We start from the raw sequence: 27,970 nt of genomic DNA, 5'->3' as shown, positions 1-27,970 counted from the left end.
TATATACAAAGGTAAACATAGATGAGTTGGATTCCGCACTTGGTAGCGGAGTTAGGTATGTCTTTTGGAATCTCTTTATCGCAATTGATAGTGGATAATCCTGAACCGTTATTGAGTGGAATTTCTGAATTAGATGAATCGCTAAATGTTGGATTCCAATCTCGTTCCATCTACGAAATTTATGGACCACCTGGTATCGGGAAGACCAAATTTGGTATTCAGTTAGTTAATAATGGACTTTCTAGAAACTCAGGGCAAGATCATGTGCTATGGATAGAAACGCATCGATGTATACCCTGGAATCTTGTAAAGAACGAAGAAGAAGAAGAAGAAGAAGACAAGATAAAACGATTCAGTAAAGTACGACTTAATAAATTTACCCAATTATTGATTTTTTTCCAAAATTTACTAAAAGAGGAGAGGGACCCGTATCAACTTATAATAATTGATGGATTTTCTCAAACGATTTGTGATCATATTCAGATATTGCGAAATCGAGGTATGGATGAGAAACAGATTCATAATGTTAAATGCAATCATTTGATACTACTTTTCACATGGATGACGAAATACACACACTCGAAGAGATCCACGATCATTCTACTTGATGATTGTATGAATACATCATATCAACAATTAGATTTGCATTCATTTGAAGACGATTTTGAGATGGTGGATGACGGATCCAATTTTTTTGTTAGATCGACCATGTCTAATAATAATAATAACAACAATAATGGATCTACAGCGACTTCATTTTCCTCCTCCCCTCCATCTGCAAGTTCTAGGGACCGCGCATTTGGCGGGAGAGGAAGACGTCGAAATATTCAAGTGTTAAAGAGTGCATTAGTAGCGAATTCAGCGATGGGTGCGAAGGATTTCAAGTGGGAGATATTCCTAAAATGTCGCATTGGGTTCTTTTGGAATTGGAAGGAAGAGACATTACGGGCGGACAACTTTAGCAAGACGCACAGGAGGCAGTTTGACAGATGCCGCTTAGCCATAGTATTTGACCCACATGACGAAAGGGCGAAAACACTGAGTGATTCGAGAGAACGAGGGAGAAAAAGGGGTATTGACCAAGTTGACATGCAGAACAAGATCATAAAGTTCGACTACAACACCGAAGAAGGGGTCTTTGAGTCGGTGAATAATGCCAGTGTCCCGCTACTTTTGTCGTTCAAGCGGCCGTCTGCGATGACTTCGACACCCACAATGGAGAGCACCTCGCAATGTTCCAGCACGGTCCAACACATTCCAGACGATCAGGCGACAACAGCAATGGAATGGGAAATGGACGAAATCGTCCATGACAGCGAGGAAGAATGACATACGATTTTGTCTCCTCGCCCTGTCATATTTCCCCTTTGGGTCTCGGGGTTCGGTCCCATTAGCCCAATGCGGAAATTCGTGTTGAACCCTGCCTTTGTTCTGGTTCCCTTTTACCCCTTTGGGAATTTAAATTGCGGACGGTCAATGGGAAGCCGACGGGGTTACCCCGCGCACAGACCCCATTCTATTTTTGACAGATGACCCAAATGGGAAATACAGCCATTATTAACTATTATGACATGTCCCAATTTAGTAACCTCGAAACAGTTAGTATCTGACCAGGAACGCTAAAAATAACAAAAATGCTATACATCATATCTCTGCTTCTAATTATACGCCGCCAACTTTTCAGGGGCTCGAGTAAGTAAGCAATGGCAAAAAGTATATAAGCAGCAGAAACAACGCTGATATAATGATCCTGGTAATCACTGTCTTTTCTTTGTTCTTTCGTATCAATAGATCAGCAATAAAAACAACAATTTACATTCGCTGCTTATCAATATAATCATGAAGTTCACAAATATCATAATCTCTCTAGGTTTAGCATCTACATCATTGGCCGTGGTTAGTAACTCAAGTTCTGCTACCGTGGAACCAGCTGCCCCATATGCTCCCTCCTCTTCCCTTTCCTCTTCCTCTTCCTCATCCTCATCATTGGTCGAGGTTACTACTCTAGAGTCCACAACCGCAGCTGCCAACACGACAAGCACAACTCCAGAAGTTCCAGCCACCACAGCTCCAGTCGTTACCTCTTCTGAAGTGCCAATCTTCAGCAGTGCAAACAGTACCACTCCAGTTACTACCCCAGTTACTACTCCTCAAACACTTCAACCAACTTCTCAATTCACAAACTCTACTACTTTGGTCACTGATGTCTCCGTGGTCACCGCTTTGACTACTTACTGTCCAGAACCAACTACTTTTGAACAAAATGGTAAGACTTACACCGTTACTGCCCCAACCACTTTGACCATCACAGACTGCCCATGTACTGTCACATACACTACTGAAACTGAAATTGTTACTGCTTACACTACCTACTGTCCAGAACCAACTGAAATCGTTCAAAACAGTAAGACTTACACAGTCACTGCTCCAACATCTTTGACTATCACTGAATGTCCATGTACCATTGTTAAGACCAAGGCTGTCGGCCCATCTCAATCTCCAGTGAAGGCTTCCTCGTCTTTGGCCGCTGCTAAGCCATCTTCTTCTGTGGCTGCCGCTAAACCTTCTTCTTCTCACAGTGTCATCATTAACCCTAACGCTGCCGCTAACGTCGCTGTCCCATCCGTTTTCGCTTTGATCTCTGGATTATTCATGTTCTTGTAAGAAACTTTACCATAACCGAAATATTCTTTTACTTTCTTCATTGATTAAATAAATATCAATGATACTTCAGTTCTTTTATTAATTCTCGTTCTTTAACCTATATATATATAGCATATACACATTAAAATACATATATATATATTTTTTTTGCTTTTTTCTTTGCCATTTCTTCATATAACTATATTGATATGTAACTTCAACCATTCATCAAGATTATCAATCCTCAAATGGAAAACACTACAATTCTTCAACGTGAAATATCGCAGAATATCCGGTGATGATCTTAATATTATAGAATATGCCAATAAATGATGACAAAGACATTTATCAAATTTGAAATACTTCTGTCGCGAAAGACTATGTGCATCCAATTGTGAGAACTTATCATTGGAAAATTCACTCATATCATCAATCTCCTTGATCAAACAATTTGATAATTCCTCCCCTTTCTTCAATTCCTCATGAAACAATTCATTGAATTCAGAACAGGAACAAAACCAATTGAGTAAATCCACTGAGATGGGAGGAGAATGTGTATTTTCCGGCTTCACAATTAATCTATGCAAAAATTGATCTTCTTCATTGTATACATCATTAACCAATTCCTCAATCTCTTTTTCCTTCTCTTTCTTTCCCTCTGCTTCATTGCTATCTCTTTCATTATCAGGATCCGTCTTACTGGATGAAGTCAGATCAGATGAAGTCTTGGTCACAGCATCTTTGTCATCGAAAGTCTTCGTAGTGCTGGACTCCTTTAAGGGCAAAGATGAATCAGGTTGGAACGTGTAAATGAACATATCATTGGATTCTAACAATGACAAGGCCCTAATGAATAGCTCTCGAGGAAATAAATAGTACAAGAACGATGCCATGGTATCATCCATGACACCGCCATCGCCACTCGTCGCAGGCTTGATCAATTGTGAGAATAATTGAGAGTAGTTGATGGTTTTACTATCCGATGACATGGTACATGGTTGAATGAAGTACGCTCGCTTGTATGTATGTATATGAATGAGATGGATATTTCATGAAATTTTCTTATAACTAACGGCGTCGCTAACATTTTTAATTCTAAATACACACTTTATACAGAATTATTATTCTTAGTCTTGATTTTCCTAATAGCCATGAAATAGTTCCCCACATCTGAACAATTATGTTCACACCACCCTTTCGTCGGGATATACATGACACCCTTCAAGTCCAATAATTCAAATTCTCCCATTCGGTTATTTTGAAACCATCTCAAGATGTCCTTAGCATTAACAAACTTATTTACATGATGCGTCCCTCTTGGTACCAATCTCAATATATCCTCAGCAACAAATATCGTAGTGAACCAGGAAACAAGACTCTTATTAATAGTACTTAAAAATAAGATACCGTCTTCATTCAATCTTTTCCATGAATGGTTTAAGATTTCCATGGGTTGATCCACATGTTCTAGCATCTCAAAACAGGTAATCATATCAAATTTCCCCTTGGTAGATTCCAAAGATTTCAACTGATATGATATCTTTCCTTTCAACATGGGATCCAATTGAGAATGACCCTTGGCAACAGTTATACACTCCGGTGTCAAATCAATACCAGTGACATGCTTAATGAATGGTAACCTCCCCAATGATTCCGAAAGAATCCCTCCACCGCATCCAACATCCAGCACTGTCAACTTCATATTTTTCAAATGAGCATTGACAGAATCATTAATATCATCACGGACAGCTTCTGTGACTTGTTCTGGGAAGAATTCCTTATAATTGAACCCGGGAACATAAATATCCTCCTCTTTCCCCTCCTCTACTGGCTTTCCACTAGTTAAAGGGATTGAATTCCTTAACGTCCTCTGTATAAAATCTAATCGCGACAGATTCATTCTATGTAAGATGGCCTGGGATCCATTTACATCCCACCAAGTAGGTGCCAAATCTTTAAAATGAGATACCTCATCACTAGTAGCTCCAGTGGTAACCACCGAATTTCTTATCACAATCGTCGAACTGAATGACCTTTTTAGTAAAGTGGGCACTGCACACTTCACATTACATATCATCATCTTTGTTTCCTTTTTGCTTCCTTAATTGGATCCTACTTCAATTCTCAAAATATTGTAGTTTGTTGCTTATAACGGGATTTTTCATCTATAAGGGATTGAACGAAACTATAACAAATGGTCGAATAAACAAGAGAGAAAGATACAGACACAGATAAAGAGACAAAATTCAACCGCCATGCCTTTCAGATTACCCTTTAAGTATACCAGATCACAATTAGAAATATTTAGATTTTCATTCTGTTTGTTGGCTCCCGTGGGTGTCATGTACTACATTGGGACAGATACCGATAAGAAACTAAATGTTCCTGGATTTTGGCCAGATCCTCAGACTTTGAATGAGATACCCAAGGAAAGATATGAGATCAAAGCAGAATTGGCCAGAATGAAGAAGGAAAGGCTAGAGAAACGATTGAGGTTAGAGAAGAAATTAGCTGAAGAGTTTGGTATTAATGTTGAAGAGGAGAAACTGAAGATCAAGAATGACACGTCAAGTACTGCTACACCTAGTAGTAGTGAGGGGGTAAGTTCAGGACTATGAATCGACGTTCGTTCTTTATTATTAATATACATTAGACGCTACCTGTATATATACATATGTTCACATTAAACAAAATAAAATATATTATTCATATTCAATCTTAGGGTTCGTTATTGATTTTCCTCTTCATCCATTGCATTATATATATTCTTGGAAAGCAGCCTGTTAAGTTCTTGTTTTATAAAGTCCACTTTGGATGGATCCACCAGAAGATGAGTATCGTCCAGTTCTTCCAGTATGATATCACTTCGTTGAGCATCGATTTGTACAATAAGAGCTTTGATCGAAGGATCACATTGTACTAGTACGCCTCTTCTAGCTCTTGGCATTCTATTCTATTCCTTTGTAAAACAACTTTTGTCTGGTATCCTCACTATTGCTACGTTTTCTTTGAATTAGCTATTCGTTAAACCTGAAATTAATTATCTTAAACTATTATTGTAAAGGATTTCAGTTGTCGTAAAATACAAAGAAAAACATACACATCATCACAAATGGCTCATAATGGAAAGATCCAACGAAAATGACGATACACAGGACCACTCTGTTGCAACTGGTAACATAGAAGAACAAAATTCCGATGTAACGTTGACATCGATGAAACAAATTAACGGCAACACATCAGACAAGACAAATCACAAGGAACCTTTAGACAATCATAGCCCCAAAGAAGAAAGTGACACTGACAATGGTGAAGTGGATGATAGTACTGACAATACTGATTCAGAGGAAGACGATGATGACGATAACGAAGAGCCACCCTTGTTAAAATATTCTCGAATAACAGCACTCCCTGCAAACTTCTTCCAAAGAGATTCTATATCTACATGTCTCTTCCATGAAAAAGCATTTTTCTTTGGAACACATTCAGGTTTGTTATATGTTACGAAACCTGATTTCAGTCCGATTGCCACATTGAAGTGCCATCGATCATCTCTCTTTTCGATAAGTGTGGATACTCATGGATTATATTTTGCAACAGGATCTATTGATGGAACTGTATCAATTGGAGCACTTGAAGCGCCAACACAGATCACTGTATTCGACTTTAAGAGACCAATAAATGCCGTGGTATTAGATGATGATTATAAAAATTCCAAAACCTTTGTATCAGGTGGCATGGCAGGAGATGTCATACTATCCCAAAGGAATTGGCTGGGCAATCGAATGGATGTAACACTTAATAAAAGTGATAAGAATCATGGACCAATATTAGCTATCTATAAGTTGAATGATGTTTTAATATGGATGAATAATGATGAAATTACATTTTCAGATATACCGACAAGATCTAAGTTATTAGCTATCCCTTTTTATGATGAGGATAATCCGAAGATGTTAGGTAATGGAACTGAAGATAATTTGTTGCCTGAATTGTTCAAACCACATATTACCTTTCCCGAAAATGATAGAATTATAATAGGTTGGCGTGATCGAGTTTGGTTGTTTAAAATATCATCTTTGAGCAATACAGTACCAAGAAGAACAAAAGATGATATACATATAAATGATAATAACAACTTTGGATCTTTACTTTCAAGTGCAGCATCAAGTTTTCGTGGAATCCCTGATAAAAATGTAATAATGGAGAAACATTTTAGGTTACCAATCTTAATAGCAGGTCTTGAATCATTTAAGGACGATCAATTAATTTGCCTGGGCTTTGAAGTAACAGATTCTGATGAAGTTACCTTTAAAGCTCTGCCACCAGAGCTAAAGCTTTTTGATCTCACAGAAGAAGCCCCAATTGAAATATATAACGATGAAGTAGCATCCAAGAATTATGAACGGTTATCTCTGAATGATTATCATTTAGGTAAATTTATCAATATTGAGAAAAACTTGCCACCAGAATATTATTTGATTAGTACTACTGATGCCATTAGAATCCAGGAACTGCAATTAAAGGACCATTTCCAGTGGTACTTGGCGAGAAGCCGGTACTTGCAGGCCTGGAAAATATCCAAGTATGTAGTAGACGTAGTGGAGCAATTAAAAGTAGGATTACAATACCTGAATCAATTAATTATTTCAGGTGACTGGGAAAAAGTTTACACAATGACTCCACAAATTTTAAACTTAGATCAGTTACAAGAGAAAGAAAAGATGACAAAGGAAAATTCAATTTTGAAAAACGGTTGGAATGATATCCTAGATTCAATTCTGAAATCTGGGAATATAGATTCTATTGTAGATAACATACCTTCAGATCCCTTATTGGAAAATGGAATTTATGATAATATATTAGAGTATTACTTATCATCTTCAAAACTCCTTCAATTCCTCACATACATTGAAAAATGGTCTTCACAAGAACTGTTTTCTATAGAGCATTTTGAAAAGGTACTTGAGAACAAAATAGAAGAATCCTCGATTGGTGAAAAGCAGAATTATTACAGAAGAGCAGTAGTGCTCTTATATTTACATCAAGAAAGGTATTCAAAAGCTATTCCTCATATGATAACGTTACATGATGAAGAAATATTCAATATTTTGAATTCTCAAAACCTTCTATCCCAGTTCAGTGACCAGGTAATAGACATACTCATGATTCCATACTATTACGCAGAAACTAACCGACCGCATAAATATCATAGCATTGAAGATATGCCCCTAGATTACATAGAATCAATTTTCACAAAATCAATCGAATTGATTACAATCAATAGAAAGCGCATATCAGTTAAAAAATTAATCGAAAAATTCCAAGAACATACTGATTTGACAAAATTACTTTTTCTAATATTGAAAAAACTTTCTATAGCTGATCCAAGCCTTACCATTCCATTTGAAGACCAACTTGTTGAGTTATATACCAACTACGAAAGAAATGGGTTATTGAATTTCTTGAAAACCAAATCCAATTATAATATTGATGAGGCTATTAGGATATGCTCTACGGTACCAGGCTTATCTAATGAATTAATTTACCTTTGGGGTAGAATTGGAGAAACTAAAAAGGCTTTATCACTAATCATCGATGAATTAAATGATCCAAAGTTGGCGATCGAGTTTGTAAAGAGCTGGGGTGATACAGAACTATGGGATTTTATGATCAGTTATAGTTGGAATAAACCTGTCTTTATCAAGGCCTTACTTGAATCTACGGATAACTTTGGTGAAACACATTTGGAGGTCATTAAGGGAATGAGTAACGACATAGAAATCGAAGGCTTGCATTCAACGTTGGATAAAATATTAAGAGAAAACACTTTAAACTTAAAGGTTAATAACCGGATCTATAAAATTGTGGATGATGAAACTATATCATCGGCAGCAGAATTATTAAAATTGAGAGATTTGGGAAAGTGTTTTGATGTCGATGAAGAAAGTGACAGAGAAGAAACGTACTTTTGATGAAAAGTGAAGAATATTTAAATTAGATTGAAGATAAAAAAATATGTTCTATAATTAAACTATATACAAACGTCTCTTTCCAAAGTTGACATTATTATTTTTCTATTTTGCATCAAAAAAAGGCATTATTTCCTTGAAGTTGCATATTTCTTTTACTTGATAATGACGCTTGAGTTCGATTGACAACATTGCTGTCCTGGATTATTAATGATTCCAAATTTGTTGAGGGCATTTTAGTTTTGGATTTGTTCAATTGCTTTCTTGTCTTTTTAATTTTTCGAAGTAACGAAGAATATGCAAAGTGAATTTCTTCCACTGTGGCCTTAGACAATATTAGTTCATTTGCTTCAGTATGCTTTAAAACATCACCTAATGACTTTGCAATGTCGACACTTGTCTGTAAATTTGTTAAGGAAGAAACCTCTTCAGAAGGAGAAATCTTTTCTGGAATATGAGATCCATATTCTAGTGCAATTTGTTCCGAATTATTTAATATATGGTTCAAATTTGGAACTTCAAAATCGTTGGTGGTGTCTGCATTCAGTAGAGATGTTTCGGATGAATTCGAAGATATAATTGACCTGTTATTCAAGACACCTGTATTAACATTCGTGGAAGAAATGCTATCATTGACCTGCTGACCTGTGGGTACCGAATTTGGAAAAACAGTAAAATACTCTGACGATTGTAAAGGAAGATCAAGTGCCGCTGTTGGATCTATAAATAAATCAGGATTATCAATTAAAGTACTAACATTGAACAAGTTTTCTGATTTTGTCGGATCAAAGGTTTCTCCAAGTAGCTTATTGAGGTTTGGTTCAGAATAGTTATGGTGGTCTGCTACAGCTAGACTATGGTGGTTATTAGTGGTAGTGGTTGCTGTATTGTTGTGATTCACATTATTAGTAGTGGAAGTATTAGCATCGTGATTCAGAGAGATTGAATTTGATACATTGGTAAATGGTGTTAAATCGAAATTTCCAGTCAAATGATCAACACTTGCAAGGTTATTTTTTCCATTTTCTACATCATCGTTATCAAACATTGACAATCTATTGTAAGGTGCGTCATCATCTGCGAATTGGGATGTGGCTGTGCTATTAATAATAGTATGAGATTGTAAATTATCAGGTTCCATTGGATCCACAATTGCACTCTCGACCAATTCTTCAGTGCTTAAGAAATTTGTGTTTTTATTTTCAATATTCAAGTCAAGAAGCATATCATACTCCCATTTCTTTTTACAGTAAAACTCATTGCACAAAGCGTTCAACGCAGATTCAAGTACTTCATTTTTTTTGAAAGCCATACTGACTGCATCATTTGTCTGAATCATACCTGGCGGTAAAAGCCCTGAACTTTTCCAGTTAGATTTAATTGTATCAGCAGGAATATCATCCCATGCCTTTTTTATAAATTTAAAGGCATTGGACATCGTTAATTGACTTTGCTCAAAGTTGATGAGTGTCCTCTTATTGGAAGTCTTTTCGATCTGCTTTTGCAATTTAATCAATGCTTCGTACTGTTGAATTCTGTACCTTGTTTTGAACTCATCCAAAACGCCCCAATTAAATGGAAGAAATCTTGAATTTGAAGATGTGTAAACCAACTGAATATTTTGTAAGTGCAAGTTAATAACCCTATGAGAACATGAATCATCAAGAACAATCCAAATTTTTCTATTATCTGCCACAAGACGTTTATCCCATCTTACTAGCCAATTATGGAAAAGATTACTTGTTAGCCATGATTTTCTATTACTGTGGTACGATATATCAAACTTTTTAGCCATCTTTTCACCTAATTGTGATTGTGACACAGCATCTTCAGGTTCATCTGGGAAATAGTTTCTAAAACTCTTATAACTATTATATTTCCCCACCACCAAAGGCTTGATTTTCTCAGAACCATCTAGGTTCGAACAAAGCATTACAGAGGCAACCTCTATCCTTCTTTGTATTTTACTCGTTTCATATTGTTCATAATCTAAAGGAAGATTGTAAGCTAAAAATGTCTCATCGAGAGTAAATAGATCCTTCACAGAAGGAACTTTACTAAAATATTGTTTTAATACCGCTCTTTCTTCAAACGTCCAAATCTTGGGTGTCTTGGGCAATTCAGAATCCAATGCAGATATGTTAACATCCATCTTAGCCAAAAAGTTGGCTATCCATTTGTAACTGAAAGACCCATTTCCCTCCCTATATTCGGAAGGAATTCTATGCCAAACGGATTGTGCGGTATCTTGAATAATTGGTGATGTGATTGGGATACCATTCCATAAACTTTGAGATATCCATTCTTGTAAGATTTTTCTTACCAATGAATTATTTGGTTTTCTTAGTCTATTTGCATCTTTTTCATGTTCCTTACAATTCATATATGTTGATTTCTTTGCTAGAAGTCTAGAAATGGTGCCTTGAGACGGTATTTTGGGTAATTGGAACGTTTCATAGGCCCATTTAGCCAATTCCAATTGGGTCCATTTAGGATGCCTCTCGGCCATAAGGCAAATATTGTAACGCTGTTCGATGGAGAGCATCGTCGTTAAGTAATGTGGGGTCGAATTAGCAATTAATTCCCTAACCTGTGGTCCTCAAAGGTTCAAAAGGGTGTAACTGACAACTCACTAAACTATGAAATGGCTGTACATATGTGTTGTTTTTCGAGATTCTCGATATTCGATGAGTGATGGTTTCTTTTTTACAGATAGGGCTTAATGTTTAGTAAAATTAGGGTTTGTAAGTTAAAATTTGTTTGTTAGACCTAGGGCTACATTATGAAATGTAACAATATTGAAATTGTTTATTATGTTGACATATAGTTTATAGTCCAACTCTACTCAAGAAAGACTAGAGCAGGCTATTCTTTACAGTGAGGAGACCATACAGGGACTTTGCATATTGCGCCATATGCAAACTAATGATCATATTGCTTATAGAACTCCTGATACCGATGTGCCTTTCTATATCCCATTATTATTCAAACATAATCCATTTTACAATAATAAATCACCAATACCAGTTCTCATACATGATTTAAGTATACAAATTCGACAATCAAGGTTTATTTGTGATAATTATTACAAGGGATCTAATACTCAATGCCTATTTCTTGGAAATAATCCGGTAAATGAGATTTATGTGGTGGGCAAAGTCTCATCATGGAAATTGAAATGGATAAAAAACAGGGATTACTTATTCTTTAAATTAGATGATTGCACACCAATTATAGACTCAGAGGAAAATGCTGCAGAGTTGGTATTTAAATGTCCTAAGGACACAATTATGGAAAACTTCATAGCGACTACCATGCCTGATATTTCTGGTCTTGTACTTAATGTGATAGGAACCGCACAAATCCAAACTAATGAAATTGAAGTACGAAGTATAGTAACTTTTGAAAGCTTTCTAGAAGAGATATCATTTTGGAATGAAGCTATGAAACAAAGGAAGCTGTTAAATACGCCCTGGATAATCGACCCTATGATTTTGGAACCATATTTTTTGACACAAGAAAATAGTAACAATAAGTCATCTCCTCTTAAAATACATACACCTCGTAAGCATAAGAAGGGCGAAAACTTTACATACATCGAACAATTGCAAGATGAGAACCTTAGAGATGAATTGGAAATTACTAGTCCATATTTCTCAAGTGATCCGTCCTTCAATTTCGGATTCACTAATCCTCCATCAATCGAGGAAGAGACGACCGAATTTGAATTAATAGAGGCAAGCCAATCTCGAATTGAAAATAAACAAATTGGTAACAAATTAGTGTTTTCGGAAACTAGAGTCCCTCCTATTAATGTGTGTAACCAAGCCAAGTTCAGATCACTACTTTTACAAAATTTAATGATCTTGTCCACACAATCTATAAGTCTTGTGGAATTATATCAACTACCAGATTTTCGCTCGTGTATTGAAGCGATAACAATTCAGCAGTTCCAACAACAATCTTTAAGTGATCTCAAAACTGTGGAAGAAATTAAAGCAGGAATATTTTATGATTATTTAGAAAGATTAACCAAAATGGGGCTTATAACCATATCAACTCATGGTAATTTAATTGATCTGAAATCTTTGAAACAATTGTCCCGGTATTGTCAGAGGAGATTGTCCACATTGATTAGATTGCAAAGTTTATGCATAAACGTAGATTACAACTTTATCAGACAAAAACTTAAAATCTCGAACCTAACAAAACTTGCCATAATCAGTATTTATAAAGAGACAATTAAAGTCTTTATCAAAGCATCACCTTCACTACTAAAATCATGGTGGATAGACCTGAAGAACGATACTATTGCATTGATTCATTTGGAATACTCCTAGGGTAACGTTAAGGATGATTTTCGCCAATTTTAAGTAGCGCGCTCAGTATGGAAAATTTTTAAAATATGAAAAGTCAATCAATACTCATCTCATCGATTTCAATGTTGTTTACTCAATTTCTTGACACAGTTATTTACTAAGTTTATAACCGTTATAATATCAAGAAACAAACAACAATCGAAATGGAATTATTTAAAGTTGCTGGGTGGGATTTGAAGACAGATAAGGTCGCTTTTGCCAAAGATAAAAAGAAGAAAAACAACAATACCAAGCAGAAGAAGAAACCAAAGAACAGAGGCTCTTATGCGAATACTATTGAAATTACAAATCGTAAACAGTTTGGAACTAAACCAAAGGCCAAAGGAGAAAAAATTGACGGACCTGATGATGCAACAGAAGCAGAAACAGTAACCACAAAGGAAACCGAAACACCAGCGGAGACTGAAACCAAAGTGGGAAAGAACGAGCAGAGTAAGAAAAGAAAACAAGAAGTACCAGAAACTGAAAACTCTGATAAACCTGTTTCAAAGGTAGCTGCGACAGATAATTCAGATACGACGATACAGCCAATGAAAAAAAGACAGCTAACTCCATTGCAACAAAAAATGATGGCCAAGTTAACAGGCTCCAGATTCAGATGGATTAATGAACAATTTTACACCATCTCTTCTGAGGATGCTCTTGGTCTGGTGAAGAAACAACCTGAGTTATTTGATGAATATCATGATGGGTTCAGATCTCAAGTGCAATCATGGCCAGAAAACCCTGTCAATGTATTTGTTGATCAAATTAAACAAAGATCGCAAAGACCGGTGAATGCTCCTGGTGGGTTGCCTGGTTTGCAAGATAGTAAAAAAATTGTCATCGCCGATATGGGATGTGGTGAAGCTCAATTAGCATTGGATGTGGATACCTTCTTTAAAGATTTTAATAAGACAAGCCGTAAATGGAAAAGAAACTATAAGGTTCATAGTTTCGATCTGAAACGTGTAAACAAGAGAATCACAGTGGCAGATATAAGAAATGTTCCGTTACCTGATGATTCTTGTACGATCGTCATATTTTGCCTGTCATTAATGGGTACTAACTTCTTAGATTTTATCAAAGAGGCTTATAGAATTTTGGCACCAGGTGGTGAACTATGGATTGCTGAAATTAAATCCAGATTTGGTGATGGGAAAGGTGATGAGTTTGTCAATGCCTTAAAACTAATGGGCTTTTTTCACAAAAAAACTGACGATGAAATAAAATGTTCACAAGATTCGAATTCTTTAAACCCCCACAAAATATTATAGAAGAAAGAAATGCCAAATTAGAAAGGAGACAAAAATTCATTGAGGTGGAAACCGAAAAGGAAGAATTAGAGAAAAAGAGGAAGAAGGTCGCAGAAGGTAAATGGTTATTGAAACCTTGTATCTACAAAAGGAGATAAACAAAACATGCATACACATACTTTACTGATATATATATATATAGTATATAATTGTACATTATTCTATTTCTCAACTTATTCTTACATTTCAATCAAGAGCTCTGGCCTTGGAAAAATGATTGAAATCTAGCCATTCTCTGGAGATTATCTAAACCTGGAATACTTGGTAGTTGGAACCATGATTCTGTCGAATTGTCAGCATTTTTAGCAATAGGGTCCCATTTATCACAACAACGGAACCCGTATGTGTTCCATCCCGTCAAAAAAACTGCAACCACAACTAACACCAAATAAAATAACTTTAATCTTAAAATGCACAATATTCCAAATACAGCCCAGACGATAGGAGTAGCATACATCGACCACCAAAATAATCGCGAATCTATTGGGTTGATTGGTGGACCCAAGGAAGGTGGGTATTGTTTATAGGATTCGAATCTAAATGTTTCTGTGTTTTCAGTGGTTGAATCATACCACCATCTTAATTGAACTAGTTTTCTCCCACTAATATTCTTTGTTAGATAAAAGTCAAAGGCCAATAATAGCACAACACATATAAATTGGGCAGTAAATCCTAAGAACAACGAACCAATTATATAAAATACGATCGGAGCTGCTTTACCTGCGAGATGCAATCCCAATAATATAGGATGCGAAGACTTTAGGATGGTGTTATAGAAATTGCTTAGATGTTCCATTCAAACTTGAGGTAATGATTGTGATTAGTACACTGTTTCGGATCGTTTCTAAGTCGCCTTTTCTTGGTTTGTATTGTAGTTGTAATAGGCTTGAAACTTGACTTTTCGTTAGGGGTTTAGATGCGTGATATTCATTATTTTTTGTCATCTCGCTGTTCTCTATTTTTCAAAATTTGGACCAGATCCAAAACAATGTTGCAGATAATCAAAAAGAATGATGATAAATACTTAAACCTGGCATATATAATTGAAGATATGGATTCTAAAGATTTATACATGTAAATTTGTCAAGATATAACGCGCTATAAGTATTTCCAAACTTCAAATGGGATTTAATATTTTTAATACAATTGTTACAAGTGAGCTTAGTTTAGCCAATATTTCGTCGTGGAGTTGGGTTCCGTATCCCAAAGTAAAAGGCTCAGTAAATGAGGCCAATACAATTTGAATAGATGATGATATCAATAGAGTTACAATCGAAATTACTTGAGGGATTAATACCAATGAGACACCACATGGCGCCTTAAGCATGTGTGATGAATGTTTTCATCTATATAACCTAGGAAAGCAATTGAGTATACTGTTTGCTATCTTCATGCACTTGCATTTCGTACATTTTGAAATAATTTATTTCTCTTTTAATATTGTCAATGAAGACATGATCTCGTTGGATAAGTCGCACCATTTCCTTCATATTTCTGGCAATCGTAGTCCCATGGCGCTCATATTCAAGTGGTGACCATGTATCATCAACGTATATATCTGTATCAAACCTTACCGTCTTTGGAGTTGCTGCATCACTTTTGTTAGTTTTCCTTGTGTCCGGGCTTTCACCGATATGAACAGTTTCCCATTCTTCTTTTAGTCTTACAAGTAAAGGTCTATTATGGTGGTGATACCTCCTAGATATCGTTTTATCCATTCCACGTGGTCTTCTTTCCGATCTTGGAGGTGGAGTGAGAATTGACGGACTTGTTATGAGGTATGCCAAATCGTCGAATTCTTCGATTAAATCTGTGTCAACATAATCTGGGTTCATCTCTTCCGGTACACTTTCTTCGGAAGGTTGGCTAATGTTTAGATAATCTTCGTTAGATTCATTTGTTTCCCTATTTTTTGCAGTTTCAAACTCAGTTGAGCCATTTGAATCAAGTCGAGACAGAATATTATCAAATATATAATCGATGTTCATAGAAAAATCATCCTCATCAATAGCAACATCTATATTCCCATGAAATTGAATCGAAAGGGGCCGAATTTTTCGTAAGGGTTCATTATTATTATCATCAAATTTCATGTCCTTTGCCGTATGAATTTTCTGAGAATGCCAATTCTTTTTAAAGCTTGAGCGTATTATTGATGATGCTTTCTTAAAAAATCTATTCTCTTGTCGCTCGTGTTTATTTACTGTTTTTGATTCCGATAGTGGAGATGGTCTCATTGATACCTCAGCACTATTTCGTTCTATAGTCATCTTCTTATGAGCGTTGGAGAATGTGGATGAATTATCCTTCGAAATCGGTGTACTAGGCATATCCCTCGGCGTTAAATGCAAATCTGTTTTTTCAATGACTAGTGGCTCCTTTATCAAATGCAATGATGGTTGGAAAGCTGAGATGTTCTTTGGTCTACTTTTTGAGAGGTCGTATAGTGACTTCGATCTCACAGTCAAGCCTTTTTGCTTAATGTCTGCAGCAGTCTGAAACTTGTCATAATTAGATGATATCCCTGATTGTAATTGATGTATCTTATCAAAATCTCTCGAAAGCTTTAAGTTGCTCAACGATTTTGATTTCTTCAATTTCCTACTCTTTGGTATTTCAATGAAATCCATGGTTGATTGTGGTCTTTGTATCGACATTTGATTTGATAGTAATATAACTTTCTTACGGTGCGGCTCGTATGCAATTATCTATTTCAATAGTAACATTATCAGCAGCAAAACCCTTCCTCAGTTATATATATTCGCGTTGTTTACGCTATTGAAAGTCTCCTCCATATTTGTTGTGGAGTTTGTCTATGTTAGGCACTTGTATCACTCGTGTATATGTTGTTGTAATTGACAAAACACTGATCATGTAAAACACGTTCGAAGGAATAACCCTACAAGATGTTTATAATGAATAGATACGTGTCCTCTGAAACGCATTCCTCACGTTGTCAAGATGTGGTGGCATGGATTTTTCTCCTTTCCATGGAAACGATTTTCAGACTGTTTCAAGATTGTAGCGGCGATTTTCACAACATTCGAGTGAAACATGTGTTGCAAAAGGGTTATATACGTAGACTACAATATTCATATATTAGAAATATACTTATAGTTATGTAAGGTGCAATATGGATTTAAAAATTAATGGTCAAATAAAAATAAAATAAAGTAGGAATAGAAATACAGAAGGATACAATTTGCGTCTTCAATTGGAATATCGTAATTACCAGTACATTATAGATAGCACGGCATTCGTCATTTCTTTCAAAATAGTCACAATTAAACTATCCTTGTCGTTATACTTGCTCATTCATTCAACTATGTATTCTTATTAGACAATGACATATCTGATTGGGATATGGATCAATTTGATAGCATAACCAATGATACCGACAGCAACAAAACCGATACCGACAGCTCTGACAATTCTGGTGTATTCTTTCAAATCAGGCTTCTTACACTTGTTTAGAAATTGGTTACCATCCTTGACGAATTCTAATGGGGCGTCCATTAGCTTTTCGATTTGGTTGTCTGATTTTTCGTTAGCCATTGTAAATGTGAGACTATGGAATATGTAATTGATTCTCTTCTTCTACTACAAAGTCAGATTAAAAAACAATTTAGATCGCCTCCTCACTATGTCCTTCATATACTTTCACTTGGAACTTTGTTGAAAGGAGACAAACAAACGTGTTCATTTTTTCAAAGATGTCCGGGTAATGCGCTGTGTATTTTACAGTATTACGATTATACGTATGTTATGTTATATTTATTCTATCTCAAAAGCCCTTCCATTCCTCTTCTTCACCTGTCGCCTTCTCCTCATCTTCAGAGGAAGGTTCGTCGATTTCTTCAGATTTCCCTTCATCGGTGTTTTCAATTATTCCCCATTCAATTAGTCTTGGATCAGCTAGCAGGTCCTCTTTAATCTTCGTTCTAAGAATCTTACTATTATTCACGTTAGAAACAAGACCATAGAAGATCTTAATAAAGTTGTTTAAGGGAGTTTCTTTGACAGCAATAACAATATCAACTTCATCGGTTTCCTTTTCCTCATCGTCATGTTCATCATCTTTATCTGTCAGTAATCTTTCCCATTCATCAAGGAGAATATCAATAATGTGAAATGGAATCCCACTGTAAACTTTTGCGTCACCGCTTAATGGTAAATCTACAAGAACACCTTGACAATATTGTTCTACCAACTTAGCGTTCCAATTTCTAGATTGCAAATACTTCAATTGGTTAAAGAAGACTCTTCTAGTGAGTAATAAATATTTATCCATTCTGAAACGGTCAATACTATACCATTCCAAACATAAGATCTTCCAAAAGGCTTTACTAAATTTAATAAATGCCTTATCATTATCACTTAGTCTAGTCTCGTTTTCTTGGTTTTCATTATCTTTTTCGTTGAAATATAACCCATACAATTGCCCTAATTTATTAGCCAATCTTTGCTGTGGTCTAGGACGGTCACTAAACCACATAGCAAAGTAAAGACCCTTCCATAATTTATTGAATTGAGATTGTTTGAACGATAAACACTTTTTGGAAACTAGAAATTTTTCTAACGCTTCCAAAGATTTCTCTCTAACAACTCTGTTATTGGATGACAACTGCTTCACAAAGGTAGAAGTATCCATTATTTCCTTACTGGTTGGTAGATCGCTTTAGCTTCTTGAATTCCATTTCATTGCATTTCCTCTGTAGTCTTCGATGAATCAAATTAAATTTTCAGATTGCTCATCGCGAATAAGAAAAAAAAATGTCGGCCGTACAGTATGATCAACCATACAAACTCTTTAATTCATCCTTTGTTTCTTCGGTTTGAGCTGTTCCAACAGGTTTTTGAGTCATTGGTGATTGTGGCGTTGTGCTATCCTCATTTTGTCGTTCAGTTGGAAGGTTTTGTTTTTTTTCCCTCATTAATTGTTCATATTTTGTGGGATTGGCGACCAACACATGTTCCACTTTATGAGAATCTTCCACTTCATCTCTAATACCGGTCTGCCTTGCATGTGCACGTGTAAAACTGTTCAATTCATTCAATTCTATACCTTCACCAGTGAGATGTCTACGGAACATCTTCGATTTTTCATCAATGGAGCCTAACTCTTCACTTTTATAGATTCTTGATTTAGGATCATAATTAATGGTACCGGAATTAACATCATTCAAATATGCCGCACGATCTTCTCTAAGACGAACGGATGTTCTGTTCTTCAAGTGAGTATTATTGTAATCATCTTTTTTTAACAATCCAACAGAATCTTTGTACAATCCTAGTTTCATCAATTCAATTTCTTCATCAGAATCCCAGATATTTACTTCGTTCTCACCATTTGATGGCATTTTCAGTTCATTTTTCTTCTTGTTCTCCCAATTTTGTAACAATTCATTATATTCTTTACCTTCGTAACCGAACCATCTATCCTTCTTGGCATCCCAATCTAATTCTTCGTCATTTCTAATTTTAATTTGATCTCCTGAATAGGAATCCAGTTTCTTGAATTTCTTAGGCCTTTCAAAACAGTCCTTGGCTAAATGACCCATTGTGCCACAGTTGGTACATTTCCTAACATCTCCATTATCACTCATTGTTGTTTTAAGAGTTTTGGTTTCTGTAGTTATGAATTTATCAGAAATACCAGCACCAATACTAGGTTCATCATTATGATCTAAAGTATGATCCTTATTACGGTGGTGCTTCAGGTAATCTTCATCGTCTTTGCCTTCTGGCTTTGCATTACCATCTTTATAGTACCATGGTTGCGTCTTGATATACCTGGGAATATGCTGATTTTCTTTGGTTTGCTGTTTCTTATCAGTTGATCTCTTCATTCCCATTGCCTTCTTGGGTCATCAGGTTGCGTATAAGGTAATAGCTGAAGTATGTACGTTAGAATAACTGAAATTAACTATCTCTTCACCATGTCAAAAAGTATAGCAGCAATTGTTAAAAAAATATTTCTTCCCCGCCAGGACTCGAACCTGGAATCTTCTGGTTCGTAGCCAGACGCCGTGACCATTGGGCCACGAGGAACAAGAAATCTTATTTTTTTGTTTTCGCTGAGATGGTCCAACGTTTAAAAATATGTCACGTGCGGCACCTTAATTCTTTATCTATCAAGGCAATTTCCAACTAATAAGCAGCCATAAAGTTATCGAACTAACTGCTTCAAGAAGAATGGAAATTAATTTCCTCGATCTTTGACCAGAGAACTAGGATATGAACTTCAGCAGTCATGTCTTAGATAAATCAGTTCCTCAATGGAAACATCAAAATTTAGAATATGATAAATTAAAGAAAGCCATTATGAGACATACTCGGTTGGAAACATTGGATGCTATGTTTAAAGAACAGTTCCAGAACATTAACTTGTTTGTTTCTTTAAAAATAAAGGAAATTTCAACGAGAATTATGTCCGTGGAAGCTTCGATACTACAACAAACAATGCGGAAGGGACCTTCAAATTTCAAGATCGTATTCTCTCATGTGAATGATTGTAATGAGGAATTACAAATGCTGTCACGTTATCTTATTGTGCAAAAATTAGCTGTCAAGAAACTTTTGAGAAGATTAATATCATCCCATGACGGTAGTGCGGTTGTAGAGGAATGGGTCACTGAATTGTACCAAAGTGATGACTATCAAAATGGATACCAAGGGGTTTCTTTTGCTAAACTTGATTTGGATCCATACCTTATCGAGATATCGTTGATAGTTGATGTCTTGAACGATTTAAAGTTGAAAGTGACAACAAATAATAACAACGATGTTTCTTCCACATTGCTAACTTCAAAACATAATGAAACGTTGAACTTGCGATCAAACGAAAACCCTCCTTCCATTCAGAACAATGGTGAGGATATTATTAGGTCTGCTATTGACTTTGATACAATATTTATGGATAAATGTTTGCCATTACATCGATTAATTGTATCGAATGAAAACATTGAAGAGTTTAAATTTATGTTATTATCAAATGAATTTAGGATTGTAGATGATCAATTAATCTCAACATCTAAGGATATTATTGTATCGACGGAACAAAATAGACCTAATCTAAATGTGAAGAAATCAATGGCATCAATACGATCTTTTCAAACTTTTCAATCAAGTACAAAACAGAGAAACAATTCGGCCACATCCACTAGCCATGGCGGGTTACCATCCTTAAGATTATCTCAAAATATGCTATCCATATCATTATTAGATTTAGATCCCACGGGAGTTCCAAGATTTATGAAGGATGACGCTTTTAATCAATCTCCGACATTATTGATTCATTTACAGGACACTAATATATCACCAAACTGTATATTGATGTGCCACATGGGTGGCTTAAGAGATCATCTCGTGACAAATAATATTCCTCTCGAGGTAATAAACCAAGTGTTATCACAGGACGTCAAAGGTTCTATTCCACCTTCGAATAGCAATTTCAACCCAATTGACAACATGGCCTTGGAATGGATTATGAATCAAAAACTGAGACATACTGGAATGAAAATAGATATAAAGAGAACTCGCCTAATATTTTCAACTGAAGAATTTACATATTTGATATCCATTGATGAAAAAATCTGCATTACATTTAATGACGAAAAATTCTACTTCCCACATTCTATAGTGGAAATTAAACTATTAAGCAAGAAATCCCCCTCTAGCATGCATGCCAATAATATAAATAACCCAACCAAAAGTATGAACGAAAAGTTACAACATATATTTAGAGAAGTTTATGAGAAGAATATTCAATGTTTCTCTCTTGATAGAAATTGGACGCTTTGGAAGATTTGCTATTCTATCTGCCAACTACCAAATGTTAATGATAATGATTTGTTCAAGCTACTCCTTCAATGTGATTATACATTGCCTCCCAATGATTCACTTTCGACAGAGGAGTTTTTTGCTTTGGGGCATGACGGAATATTGGAATTATGCTATCCGCCCTTTCAAGAAGAAATTAGAAATAAAAGTCAGTCTCAATCAACTCATTCTAACTTTAAGCCACATCCCTACAATGAAAGTAAAGCAAACAAACAAAAAGAAAGGACCTTTAGATACTGGAATGAATTTGATGATGACCAGGCCAGTATTAATAGAGAAAACCAACACTTCTATCAGGATGAGGATGAATCAATATGTAGTCAAGAAGATCATGGATTGGTTACTTTCAATAGACCATTTATAGATTCCATGTTTGACAAGTTCAAAAGTATTAAATCGATGATTATCCCTAGAAAAAGAAAGCAAAGGAAAAAGAGACAACAAGATGGTACTTCAATATATGGGTCGACATATGTACTAGGCTCTCGATCTACATTAACACTTTCTCCGGGCTCAGAGTCTGATTTGGAAGCTTTGCTTGAATATGACCCATCAAATGTTCAAGAGTCAGAGTCAATTTACGAGTTTAAACATGATCAAGTCCTCACCGTGTTTTACTTGGCATCACTTTTGATTTCTTGTATGACGTCAGGGCTCTGTCTTGGGATCGTTCTTGCTCTCTTTAGAGAAAGTGAGAATGATGACGTGATTGTCTTCGATGGTATTAATTTCTTACTAGCCGTAATTATTGGATCACTCTTGGTTTCTCTAATCTTAATAATAGTGTCTTTGCTATTGTTATTTAGCCGGTTTACCTTGGCTCCGCTCTGGCATTACATCAGTTGTTTTGTATTTTTCATCATGGTGACATTCACTGTTTGTTATGCTATTGTGGAGATATTCTTTTGATTGTTTTGAGATTCCACCCTCTAATGACCTTATGAACTCTTTAACCTAAATACATATTCACATTACATTCGGATCTAAATAACTCCATATATAAAATCTAATACACTGCATTCTCGTAAAAATTTGTCTCTATCTTATTTAAAGTCAATTAAATGAATTAACTTCCGTCAAGTAAACAATCTGTCCATGTATAATCTCTTTCCAGTAAAAAATCGAAGAAATTTTGAAAAAAGCCCGATGCATCTTATCAGTAGAAGGCTCATATAGCAAATAACCGAAATTTTTAAGAAGAAAGAGACATTGAAACAACCAGGATTGATGCTCTTGTGGATTAAAGTGGTTACCAATGAATATGAAATGTGTACACCTCGTTTACGTAATGGATTTGATTTACACTGTAATGGCACCAGTCGTGGTTGGTTCTCTCTTCAATATAACACCATGAACTGCATGTACCGACCCTAATACAGTAGCTCTTTCTGAGATATCAGGAACTCCTATATCATCGGAAAAGCTAGAGTTAACGTCGTCAGCTAAATCTTCTTCACTTAATTCCTGGATGGTAGTGCCACCCCTTTCCATACCAACAGTGCCCTTTAGGTTCTCTATTTCATGTTGATTCTTTTCAGAAAGCTCCTCTTTCTCTTGAGTACTGTTTCCTTCCTTTTGTTCTTCGTCGTCGACAAATTTGTTCTTTGAGAACCACTTAAATCTACAGCACCATATGAAATGAGATGCGAAGATACCCAATTCCATACCTGCAATAAAAGCATACAGTATAATACCCATGGTATCCATATTTCCAACGATAACACTAGCGATGGCCAACCAAGCTCCCAGGGAATCGATAAATAGAAACAAAAAATTAATTCCGACCACACGACCCTTCCTCTTGGCTAACTCGAAATAAGGAGGTAATAATCCTACAGCTAGCAATATGGTGGCAATAATACCAAAAATCAAATCAGGCCAATGGATACCTCTAGAGTATAAGGGACGTAACCATAATATGAAACCGACTTCCATACCGATATCAGTTGCGATGATCAAGGAGACAATAACAATGATTTTCCAAACTGGTAATTTGGTTGGGGGATAATAACAGGTTTGGACAAAACTTATCCCACAGAAGAACATGAATAGATGTGGTTGGACTTGTAGAGTAACGTTACCTTTAGACACACAGAAATATATTGCGAAGGGAATCCCAGAAATAACCCATAAGAACATCATCACGGGTGGTAATCCGGTACAATCTTTCCTTTTCCAATTCGAGTATATTTGTGGGATTAGTTGAACACACCAGCATATGGTCGAGACAGTGGCTAAGGCCGTGGCAGCACGTTCTGAAATCATTTAAAACTTATGATATAAGGAGTTTGTATGCAGTAGACCTTAAACAAATGCAAGGCGGTATAGTAAATAATAAGAATGATACTTTTTCCTCCTATTTATCTTAATGCAACAGAACCTATGTTTCAGGTTTGTATAGTTTAGATCTCTCACTCCGTATAGAAATTCCAGAATCAAATTTGACTGCTTATACCCCATCTCGGCTTATCGTTTTTTTTTCAGTTTTTTTGCTGGTGCATCCGCGTGACATAAGCAGAAGGGTTCTTTTTCTTATCAAATGATAGTTAACATAACTTGTATTTCGTTAAATGCACTCTCGATACTGTTACCGGTTCGATGTACAGATAAGGTTTAAATACAAAATGCAGTCCAAATGGTTCCTCAACATTAAGATAAATGAGGTATTAAATAATGTTAAATAGGGAAATAAATAATGATGAAACTAACTATAATTGAATGGGGGCAAAAATATAATTATGCAAAATGATATGAGTAAGATTTAGTGATCATTTCAATAAAAGAGACAGTTATCTCTCCTTAATCAAGCTAAGCATTCCCTTCTGATCTTCTCTTCATCATTTCAATAAATAAGTGAGTTGGGTTTCTCTACACACCAGTGTTATCCAAGAAGAAATAGTTACCAGATAACTTCTGTTCTCTATCCATTTGGGAATCCAACTTGTTAATTCTTGGTCTGAAAGAAGTGGTATCTCTTCTGAAAGTGACATTCAAGTTCTTTAAGAATCTGTTACAACCAGTCAATAGAGATTCTGGAGCACGAGCATTAGCGTGTTTAGAAGGAGTACCTTCAAAAACAATAACTTTATCGGCCAAATAAGTAGCCATGATGAAATCGTGCTCAACAACGAAAGCAGTCTTCTTGTTATGTAAAATAAATCTTCTAATAACTTTAGAACAGATAATACGTTGCTCAGAATCCAAATAGGCAGAAGGTTCATCAATCAAGTAGATATCAGCAGGTATACCCAAAGCCAAAACAATAGCAACTCTTTGCAATTCACCACCGGATAAATGTTGAACTTCTTGATCAATGATATCATCAATCTTTAATGGTTTCACAACATCAGTTTGAAATTGGGGACTTAAGAATTGACCTCTAATCTTCTTGAAGAATAATTGTCTGACGGTACCAGGGAATTTTGGAGCAATGGTTTGTGGTTTCATAGAAACATTCAATTTTTGAACCTTTTCGGAGTTTTCATCAGATTGAATAACACCAGCTAATAATTTAATTAAAGTGGTCTTACCAGTACCATTCTCACCCATCATAACCAAGATTTCAGAATCGGAGAAGTCACCAGATTCAACAGTCAATGAGAAATCACCTTGAGTACGTTTCATGGCTGGATATTCAAAAGTCTTGTTGGCTTCACCCTTTGTATCTTCAGTGGCGTCATGTAATCTAAATTGTAAGGCTTCACTTCTGAATCTAATATTTTCAGCTGGAATATGACCATCTAAGAAAATATTGATACCTTCTCTAACAGAAGATGGCAAAGTAACCACACCGTAAACGGATGGAACACCATAAATGATACAAACGAAATCGGATAAATAATCTAAGACTGACAAATCATGCTCCACAGCAATAACATACTTGGTTGGAGTCAACAAATCTCTGATAATCTGGGCTGCATTCAAACGTTGCTTAACATCCAAATAAGAAGAAGGTTCATCGAACATGTAAACATCAGCATCTTGGACACATGACAACCCAATGGCAAAACGTTGTAATTCACCACCTGATAATTTTCCGATTTCTCTATTTAGAACATGTTCCAATTGTAAAGTCTTGATATAACCTTTCACGGTTTCACTATCCTTTTCCATTCTCAATTTCAATAATTCACCCACTTTTTGAACAGGTCCCTTAATGGCACGTGGAATGTTATCCACATATTGAGGCTTGATAATAGCCTTAATGTTATCTTCTAACATTTTAGTGAAATAATTTTGCAATTCAGAACCTCTGAAATATTTAATAATTTCTTGCCATTCAGGAGGATCGTCAAATCTACCCAAATTTGGTTTTTGCTTACCAGCTAAAATCTTCAAAGCAGTGGATTTACCAATACCATTAGTACCGACTAAACCAAGGACTTGACCAGGTCTTGGAGTAGGCAATCTATGTAATTTGAAAGAATTGACAGAGTAACGATGTGTAACGTGTTGTTCCAAATTGGTTGGTAAGTTAATAATGGTAATGGCATCGAATGGACATTTCTTCACACAGATACCACAACCAATACACAAAATTTCGGAAATGAAGGCAATCTTCGAAGTAGGGGTAACTTCAATACATAATTTACCTGTCTTGACGACTGGACAAGAACGCTTACATTCTTGACGACATTTCTTTGGCTTACATCTGTCTGCACTGACGATGGCAATACGACTGTTCTTTTCACTCATTATTTATCGGTTAATTGAGTCGGTAATGGAGTGTTAGGTTTCTGGAACAGGCTCGTAAATTATTTGAAAGAATTGAATTCAAGTGTAACTGTTCTATATAAGATGATCTAACATTGTAGATGATATTATTAATGATTTTTCAGTTTTGTCAAAATAGTTTCAACTCATTGAGGGGTCGTTTGTGCGAGTTCGCGTTGAAAAAATTTTCATTCCGTATGGCGCGATCTGAGTTACTGTTTTGTCTGGTTAGCGCCCCAATTTAGGGGAGGGCCAATGAGAACAGAGAATGTTACTAACACTCTTGTATTGTTATGAGAAACATCTGCATGTATTACATATTGATTTCGTTAATTGTCTTGGCAACAACAGTAAGAACAGAGTGAGTAAAAAAACAATTTTACGTACAAAAACTCTTCGCTAAATATTGATGCGCCTGAAAATATTGAGCATCCTTAAAGGGGAGCTCGCGACGATAAAAAGATTGTGTAGAATAAAGAACGTACAAACAAATAAAAAAATTAAGTCACCTAAGGTTAAGTTATGGTATGTAAGAACAACAAATAAAGAAGCACTTGAGATTTCTCCAAGCATTAACAAATAATTTCCAATCTTCATGATAGTACTAAGTGACGATGTTCTTCAATCTTGTTTCGGATTCCTAATCCATAGAAGCCATTTCAAGATAAGTGATGTATTAAGGACATTTGTTTTCTCAATAATTCCATTTAAGATGGAATCCATCCTCCCCATCAACAATGCTTCTAGGAACCAAAATTGACTAGATAACCTGGTATCAGATTTTTACACTAATTCTAATCCTTTCAAAGGTAGTGTAACATTTGCATATACACCAATTTTTCAAGAATTGGCAATGTAAAAAGTATTGTCAGTGAAGACTTTTATTTGACTGAGTGGTTTGTTCTTGTATTATTATAAACTCCGAGACACATTCATTTGACATATTCCGAAACCGTGTAACGCGACAAGGACTTTAAAAAAATTCGGTCTTCTCTAGAATTATAGCAACAAATCGATTTATTTTACGACGGTCGAAATCAACTAACCGAAGTTGGGACCTTTTTTTCATTAAAACATTTTAAAGCTCCATATTTTTTTTTGAATGAGTAACCAACATTAAAGAAAA

The 27,970-nt window shown here is 35.6% G+C and overlaps 18 protein-coding genes and 1 non-coding gene across 19 annotated transcripts; 7 read left to right on the top strand and 12 right to left on the bottom strand.

Annotated features, from left to right (window-relative positions):
- Positions 1–21: 21 nt before the first annotated feature.
- Positions 22–1,329, top strand: RAD55 (putative DNA-dependent ATPase RAD55; the record flags this gene model as incomplete). The annotated part of the gene is made up of 1 exon (XM_003674829.1): positions 22–1,329. The coding sequence occupies one exon, from the start codon at positions 22–24 to the stop codon at positions 1,327–1,329; it is 1,308 nt and encodes a 435-aa protein (XP_003674877.1).
- A 510-nt stretch (positions 1,330–1,839) lies between these two features.
- SED1 (Sed1p) lies at positions 1,840–2,664 on the top strand (the record flags this gene model as incomplete). The annotated part of the gene is made up of 1 exon (XM_003674828.1): positions 1,840–2,664. The coding sequence occupies one exon, from the start codon at positions 1,840–1,842 to the stop codon at positions 2,662–2,664; it is 825 nt and encodes a 274-aa protein (XP_003674876.1).
- A 170-nt stretch (positions 2,665–2,834) lies between these two features.
- SHU2 (Shu2p) lies at positions 2,835–3,632 on the bottom strand (the record flags this gene model as incomplete). The annotated part of the gene is made up of 1 exon (XM_003674827.1): positions 2,835–3,632. One exon carries the CDS (start codon positions 3,630–3,632, stop codon positions 2,835–2,837), a length of 798 nt encoding a protein of 265 aa, XP_003674875.1.
- Positions 3,633–3,751: 119 nt separating this feature from the next.
- On the bottom strand, positions 3,752–4,723 carry COQ3 (hexaprenyldihydroxybenzoate methyltransferase; the record flags this gene model as incomplete). Its single annotated transcript, XM_003674826.1, has 1 exon — positions 3,752–4,723. One exon carries the CDS (start codon positions 4,721–4,723, stop codon positions 3,752–3,754), a length of 972 nt encoding a protein of 323 aa, XP_003674874.1.
- A 175-nt stretch (positions 4,724–4,898) lies between these two features.
- Positions 4,899–5,261, top strand: PET100 (Pet100p; the record flags this gene model as incomplete). Its single annotated transcript, XM_003674825.1, has 1 exon — positions 4,899–5,261. One exon carries the CDS (start codon positions 4,899–4,901, stop codon positions 5,259–5,261), a length of 363 nt encoding a protein of 120 aa, XP_003674873.1.
- A 110-nt stretch (positions 5,262–5,371) lies between these two features.
- TFB5 (TFIIH complex subunit TFB5) lies at positions 5,372–5,590 on the bottom strand (the record flags this gene model as incomplete). Its single annotated transcript, XM_003674824.1, has 1 exon — positions 5,372–5,590. One exon carries the CDS (start codon positions 5,588–5,590, stop codon positions 5,372–5,374), a length of 219 nt encoding a protein of 72 aa, XP_003674872.1.
- Positions 5,591–5,765: 175 nt separating this feature from the next.
- Positions 5,766–8,618, top strand: VPS41 (Vps41p; the record flags this gene model as incomplete). Its single annotated transcript, XM_003674823.1, has 1 exon — positions 5,766–8,618. One exon carries the CDS (start codon positions 5,766–5,768, stop codon positions 8,616–8,618), a length of 2,853 nt encoding a protein of 950 aa, XP_003674871.1.
- A 112-nt stretch (positions 8,619–8,730) lies between these two features.
- PDC2 (Pdc2p) lies at positions 8,731–11,160 on the bottom strand (the record flags this gene model as incomplete). Its single annotated transcript, XM_003674822.1, has 1 exon — positions 8,731–11,160. The coding sequence occupies one exon, from the start codon at positions 11,158–11,160 to the stop codon at positions 8,731–8,733; it is 2,430 nt and encodes an 809-aa protein (XP_003674870.1).
- A 370-nt stretch (positions 11,161–11,530) lies between these two features.
- On the top strand, positions 11,531–12,955 carry STN1 (Stn1p; the record flags this gene model as incomplete). Its single annotated transcript, XM_003674821.1, has 1 exon — positions 11,531–12,955. One exon carries the CDS (start codon positions 11,531–11,533, stop codon positions 12,953–12,955), a length of 1,425 nt encoding a protein of 474 aa, XP_003674869.1.
- Positions 12,956–13,137: 182 nt separating this feature from the next.
- Positions 13,138–14,250, top strand: RRP8 (25S rRNA (adenine645-N1)-methyltransferase; the record flags this gene model as incomplete). The annotated part of the gene is made up of 1 exon (XM_003674820.1): positions 13,138–14,250. The coding sequence occupies one exon, from the start codon at positions 13,138–13,140 to the stop codon at positions 14,248–14,250; it is 1,113 nt and encodes a 370-aa protein (XP_003674868.1).
- A 229-nt stretch (positions 14,251–14,479) lies between these two features.
- TVP23 (Tvp23p) lies at positions 14,480–15,085 on the bottom strand (the record flags this gene model as incomplete). The annotated part of the gene is made up of 1 exon (XM_003674819.1): positions 14,480–15,085. The coding sequence occupies one exon, from the start codon at positions 15,083–15,085 to the stop codon at positions 14,480–14,482; it is 606 nt and encodes a 201-aa protein (XP_003674867.1).
- Positions 15,086–15,644: 559 nt separating this feature from the next.
- Positions 15,645–16,946, bottom strand: AFR1 (Afr1p; the record flags this gene model as incomplete). The annotated part of the gene is made up of 1 exon (XM_003674818.1): positions 15,645–16,946. One exon carries the CDS (start codon positions 16,944–16,946, stop codon positions 15,645–15,647), a length of 1,302 nt encoding a protein of 433 aa, XP_003674866.1.
- A 679-nt stretch (positions 16,947–17,625) lies between these two features.
- SSS1 (translocon subunit SSS1) lies at positions 17,626–17,844 on the bottom strand (the record flags this gene model as incomplete). The annotated part of the gene is made up of 1 exon (XM_003674817.1): positions 17,626–17,844. One exon carries the CDS (start codon positions 17,842–17,844, stop codon positions 17,626–17,628), a length of 219 nt encoding a protein of 72 aa, XP_003674865.1.
- A 229-nt stretch (positions 17,845–18,073) lies between these two features.
- RRP1 (Rrp1p) lies at positions 18,074–18,940 on the bottom strand (the record flags this gene model as incomplete). Its single annotated transcript, XM_003674816.1, has 1 exon — positions 18,074–18,940. One exon carries the CDS (start codon positions 18,938–18,940, stop codon positions 18,074–18,076), a length of 867 nt encoding a protein of 288 aa, XP_003674864.1.
- Positions 18,941–19,082: 142 nt separating this feature from the next.
- Positions 19,083–20,144, bottom strand: SLU7 (mRNA splicing protein SLU7; the record flags this gene model as incomplete). The annotated part of the gene is made up of 1 exon (XM_003674815.1): positions 19,083–20,144. The coding sequence occupies one exon, from the start codon at positions 20,142–20,144 to the stop codon at positions 19,083–19,085; it is 1,062 nt and encodes a 353-aa protein (XP_003674863.1).
- A 123-nt stretch (positions 20,145–20,267) lies between these two features.
- Positions 20,268–20,340, bottom strand: NCAS0Btrna16R. Its single transcript has one exon. It is a non-coding gene; the product is annotated as a tRNA-Arg (tRNA).
- Positions 20,341–20,526: 186 nt separating this feature from the next.
- VTC5 (Vtc5p) lies at positions 20,527–23,040 on the top strand (the record flags this gene model as incomplete). The annotated part of the gene is made up of 1 exon (XM_003674814.1): positions 20,527–23,040. The coding sequence occupies one exon, from the start codon at positions 20,527–20,529 to the stop codon at positions 23,038–23,040; it is 2,514 nt and encodes an 837-aa protein (XP_003674862.1).
- Positions 23,041–23,430: 390 nt separating this feature from the next.
- On the bottom strand, positions 23,431–24,396 carry ILT1 (Ilt1p; the record flags this gene model as incomplete). Its single annotated transcript, XM_003674813.1, has 1 exon — positions 23,431–24,396. The coding sequence occupies one exon, from the start codon at positions 24,394–24,396 to the stop codon at positions 23,431–23,433; it is 966 nt and encodes a 321-aa protein (XP_003674861.1).
- Positions 24,397–24,999: 603 nt separating this feature from the next.
- On the bottom strand, positions 25,000–26,826 carry RLI1 (Fe-S cluster-binding ribosome biosynthesis protein; the record flags this gene model as incomplete). Its single annotated transcript, XM_003674812.1, has 1 exon — positions 25,000–26,826. The coding sequence occupies one exon, from the start codon at positions 26,824–26,826 to the stop codon at positions 25,000–25,002; it is 1,827 nt and encodes a 608-aa protein (XP_003674860.1).
- Between the last annotated feature and the right edge of the window lie 1,144 nt (positions 26,827–27,970).

The sequence above is a fragment of the Naumovozyma castellii genome, chromosome 2, assembly GCF_000237345.1.
Source record: "Naumovozyma castellii chromosome 2, complete genome".
NCBI lineage: Eukaryota > Fungi > Ascomycota > Saccharomycetes > Saccharomycetales > Saccharomycetaceae > Naumovozyma > Naumovozyma castellii.
This window is presented reverse-complemented; position numbering and strand designations above follow the sequence as displayed.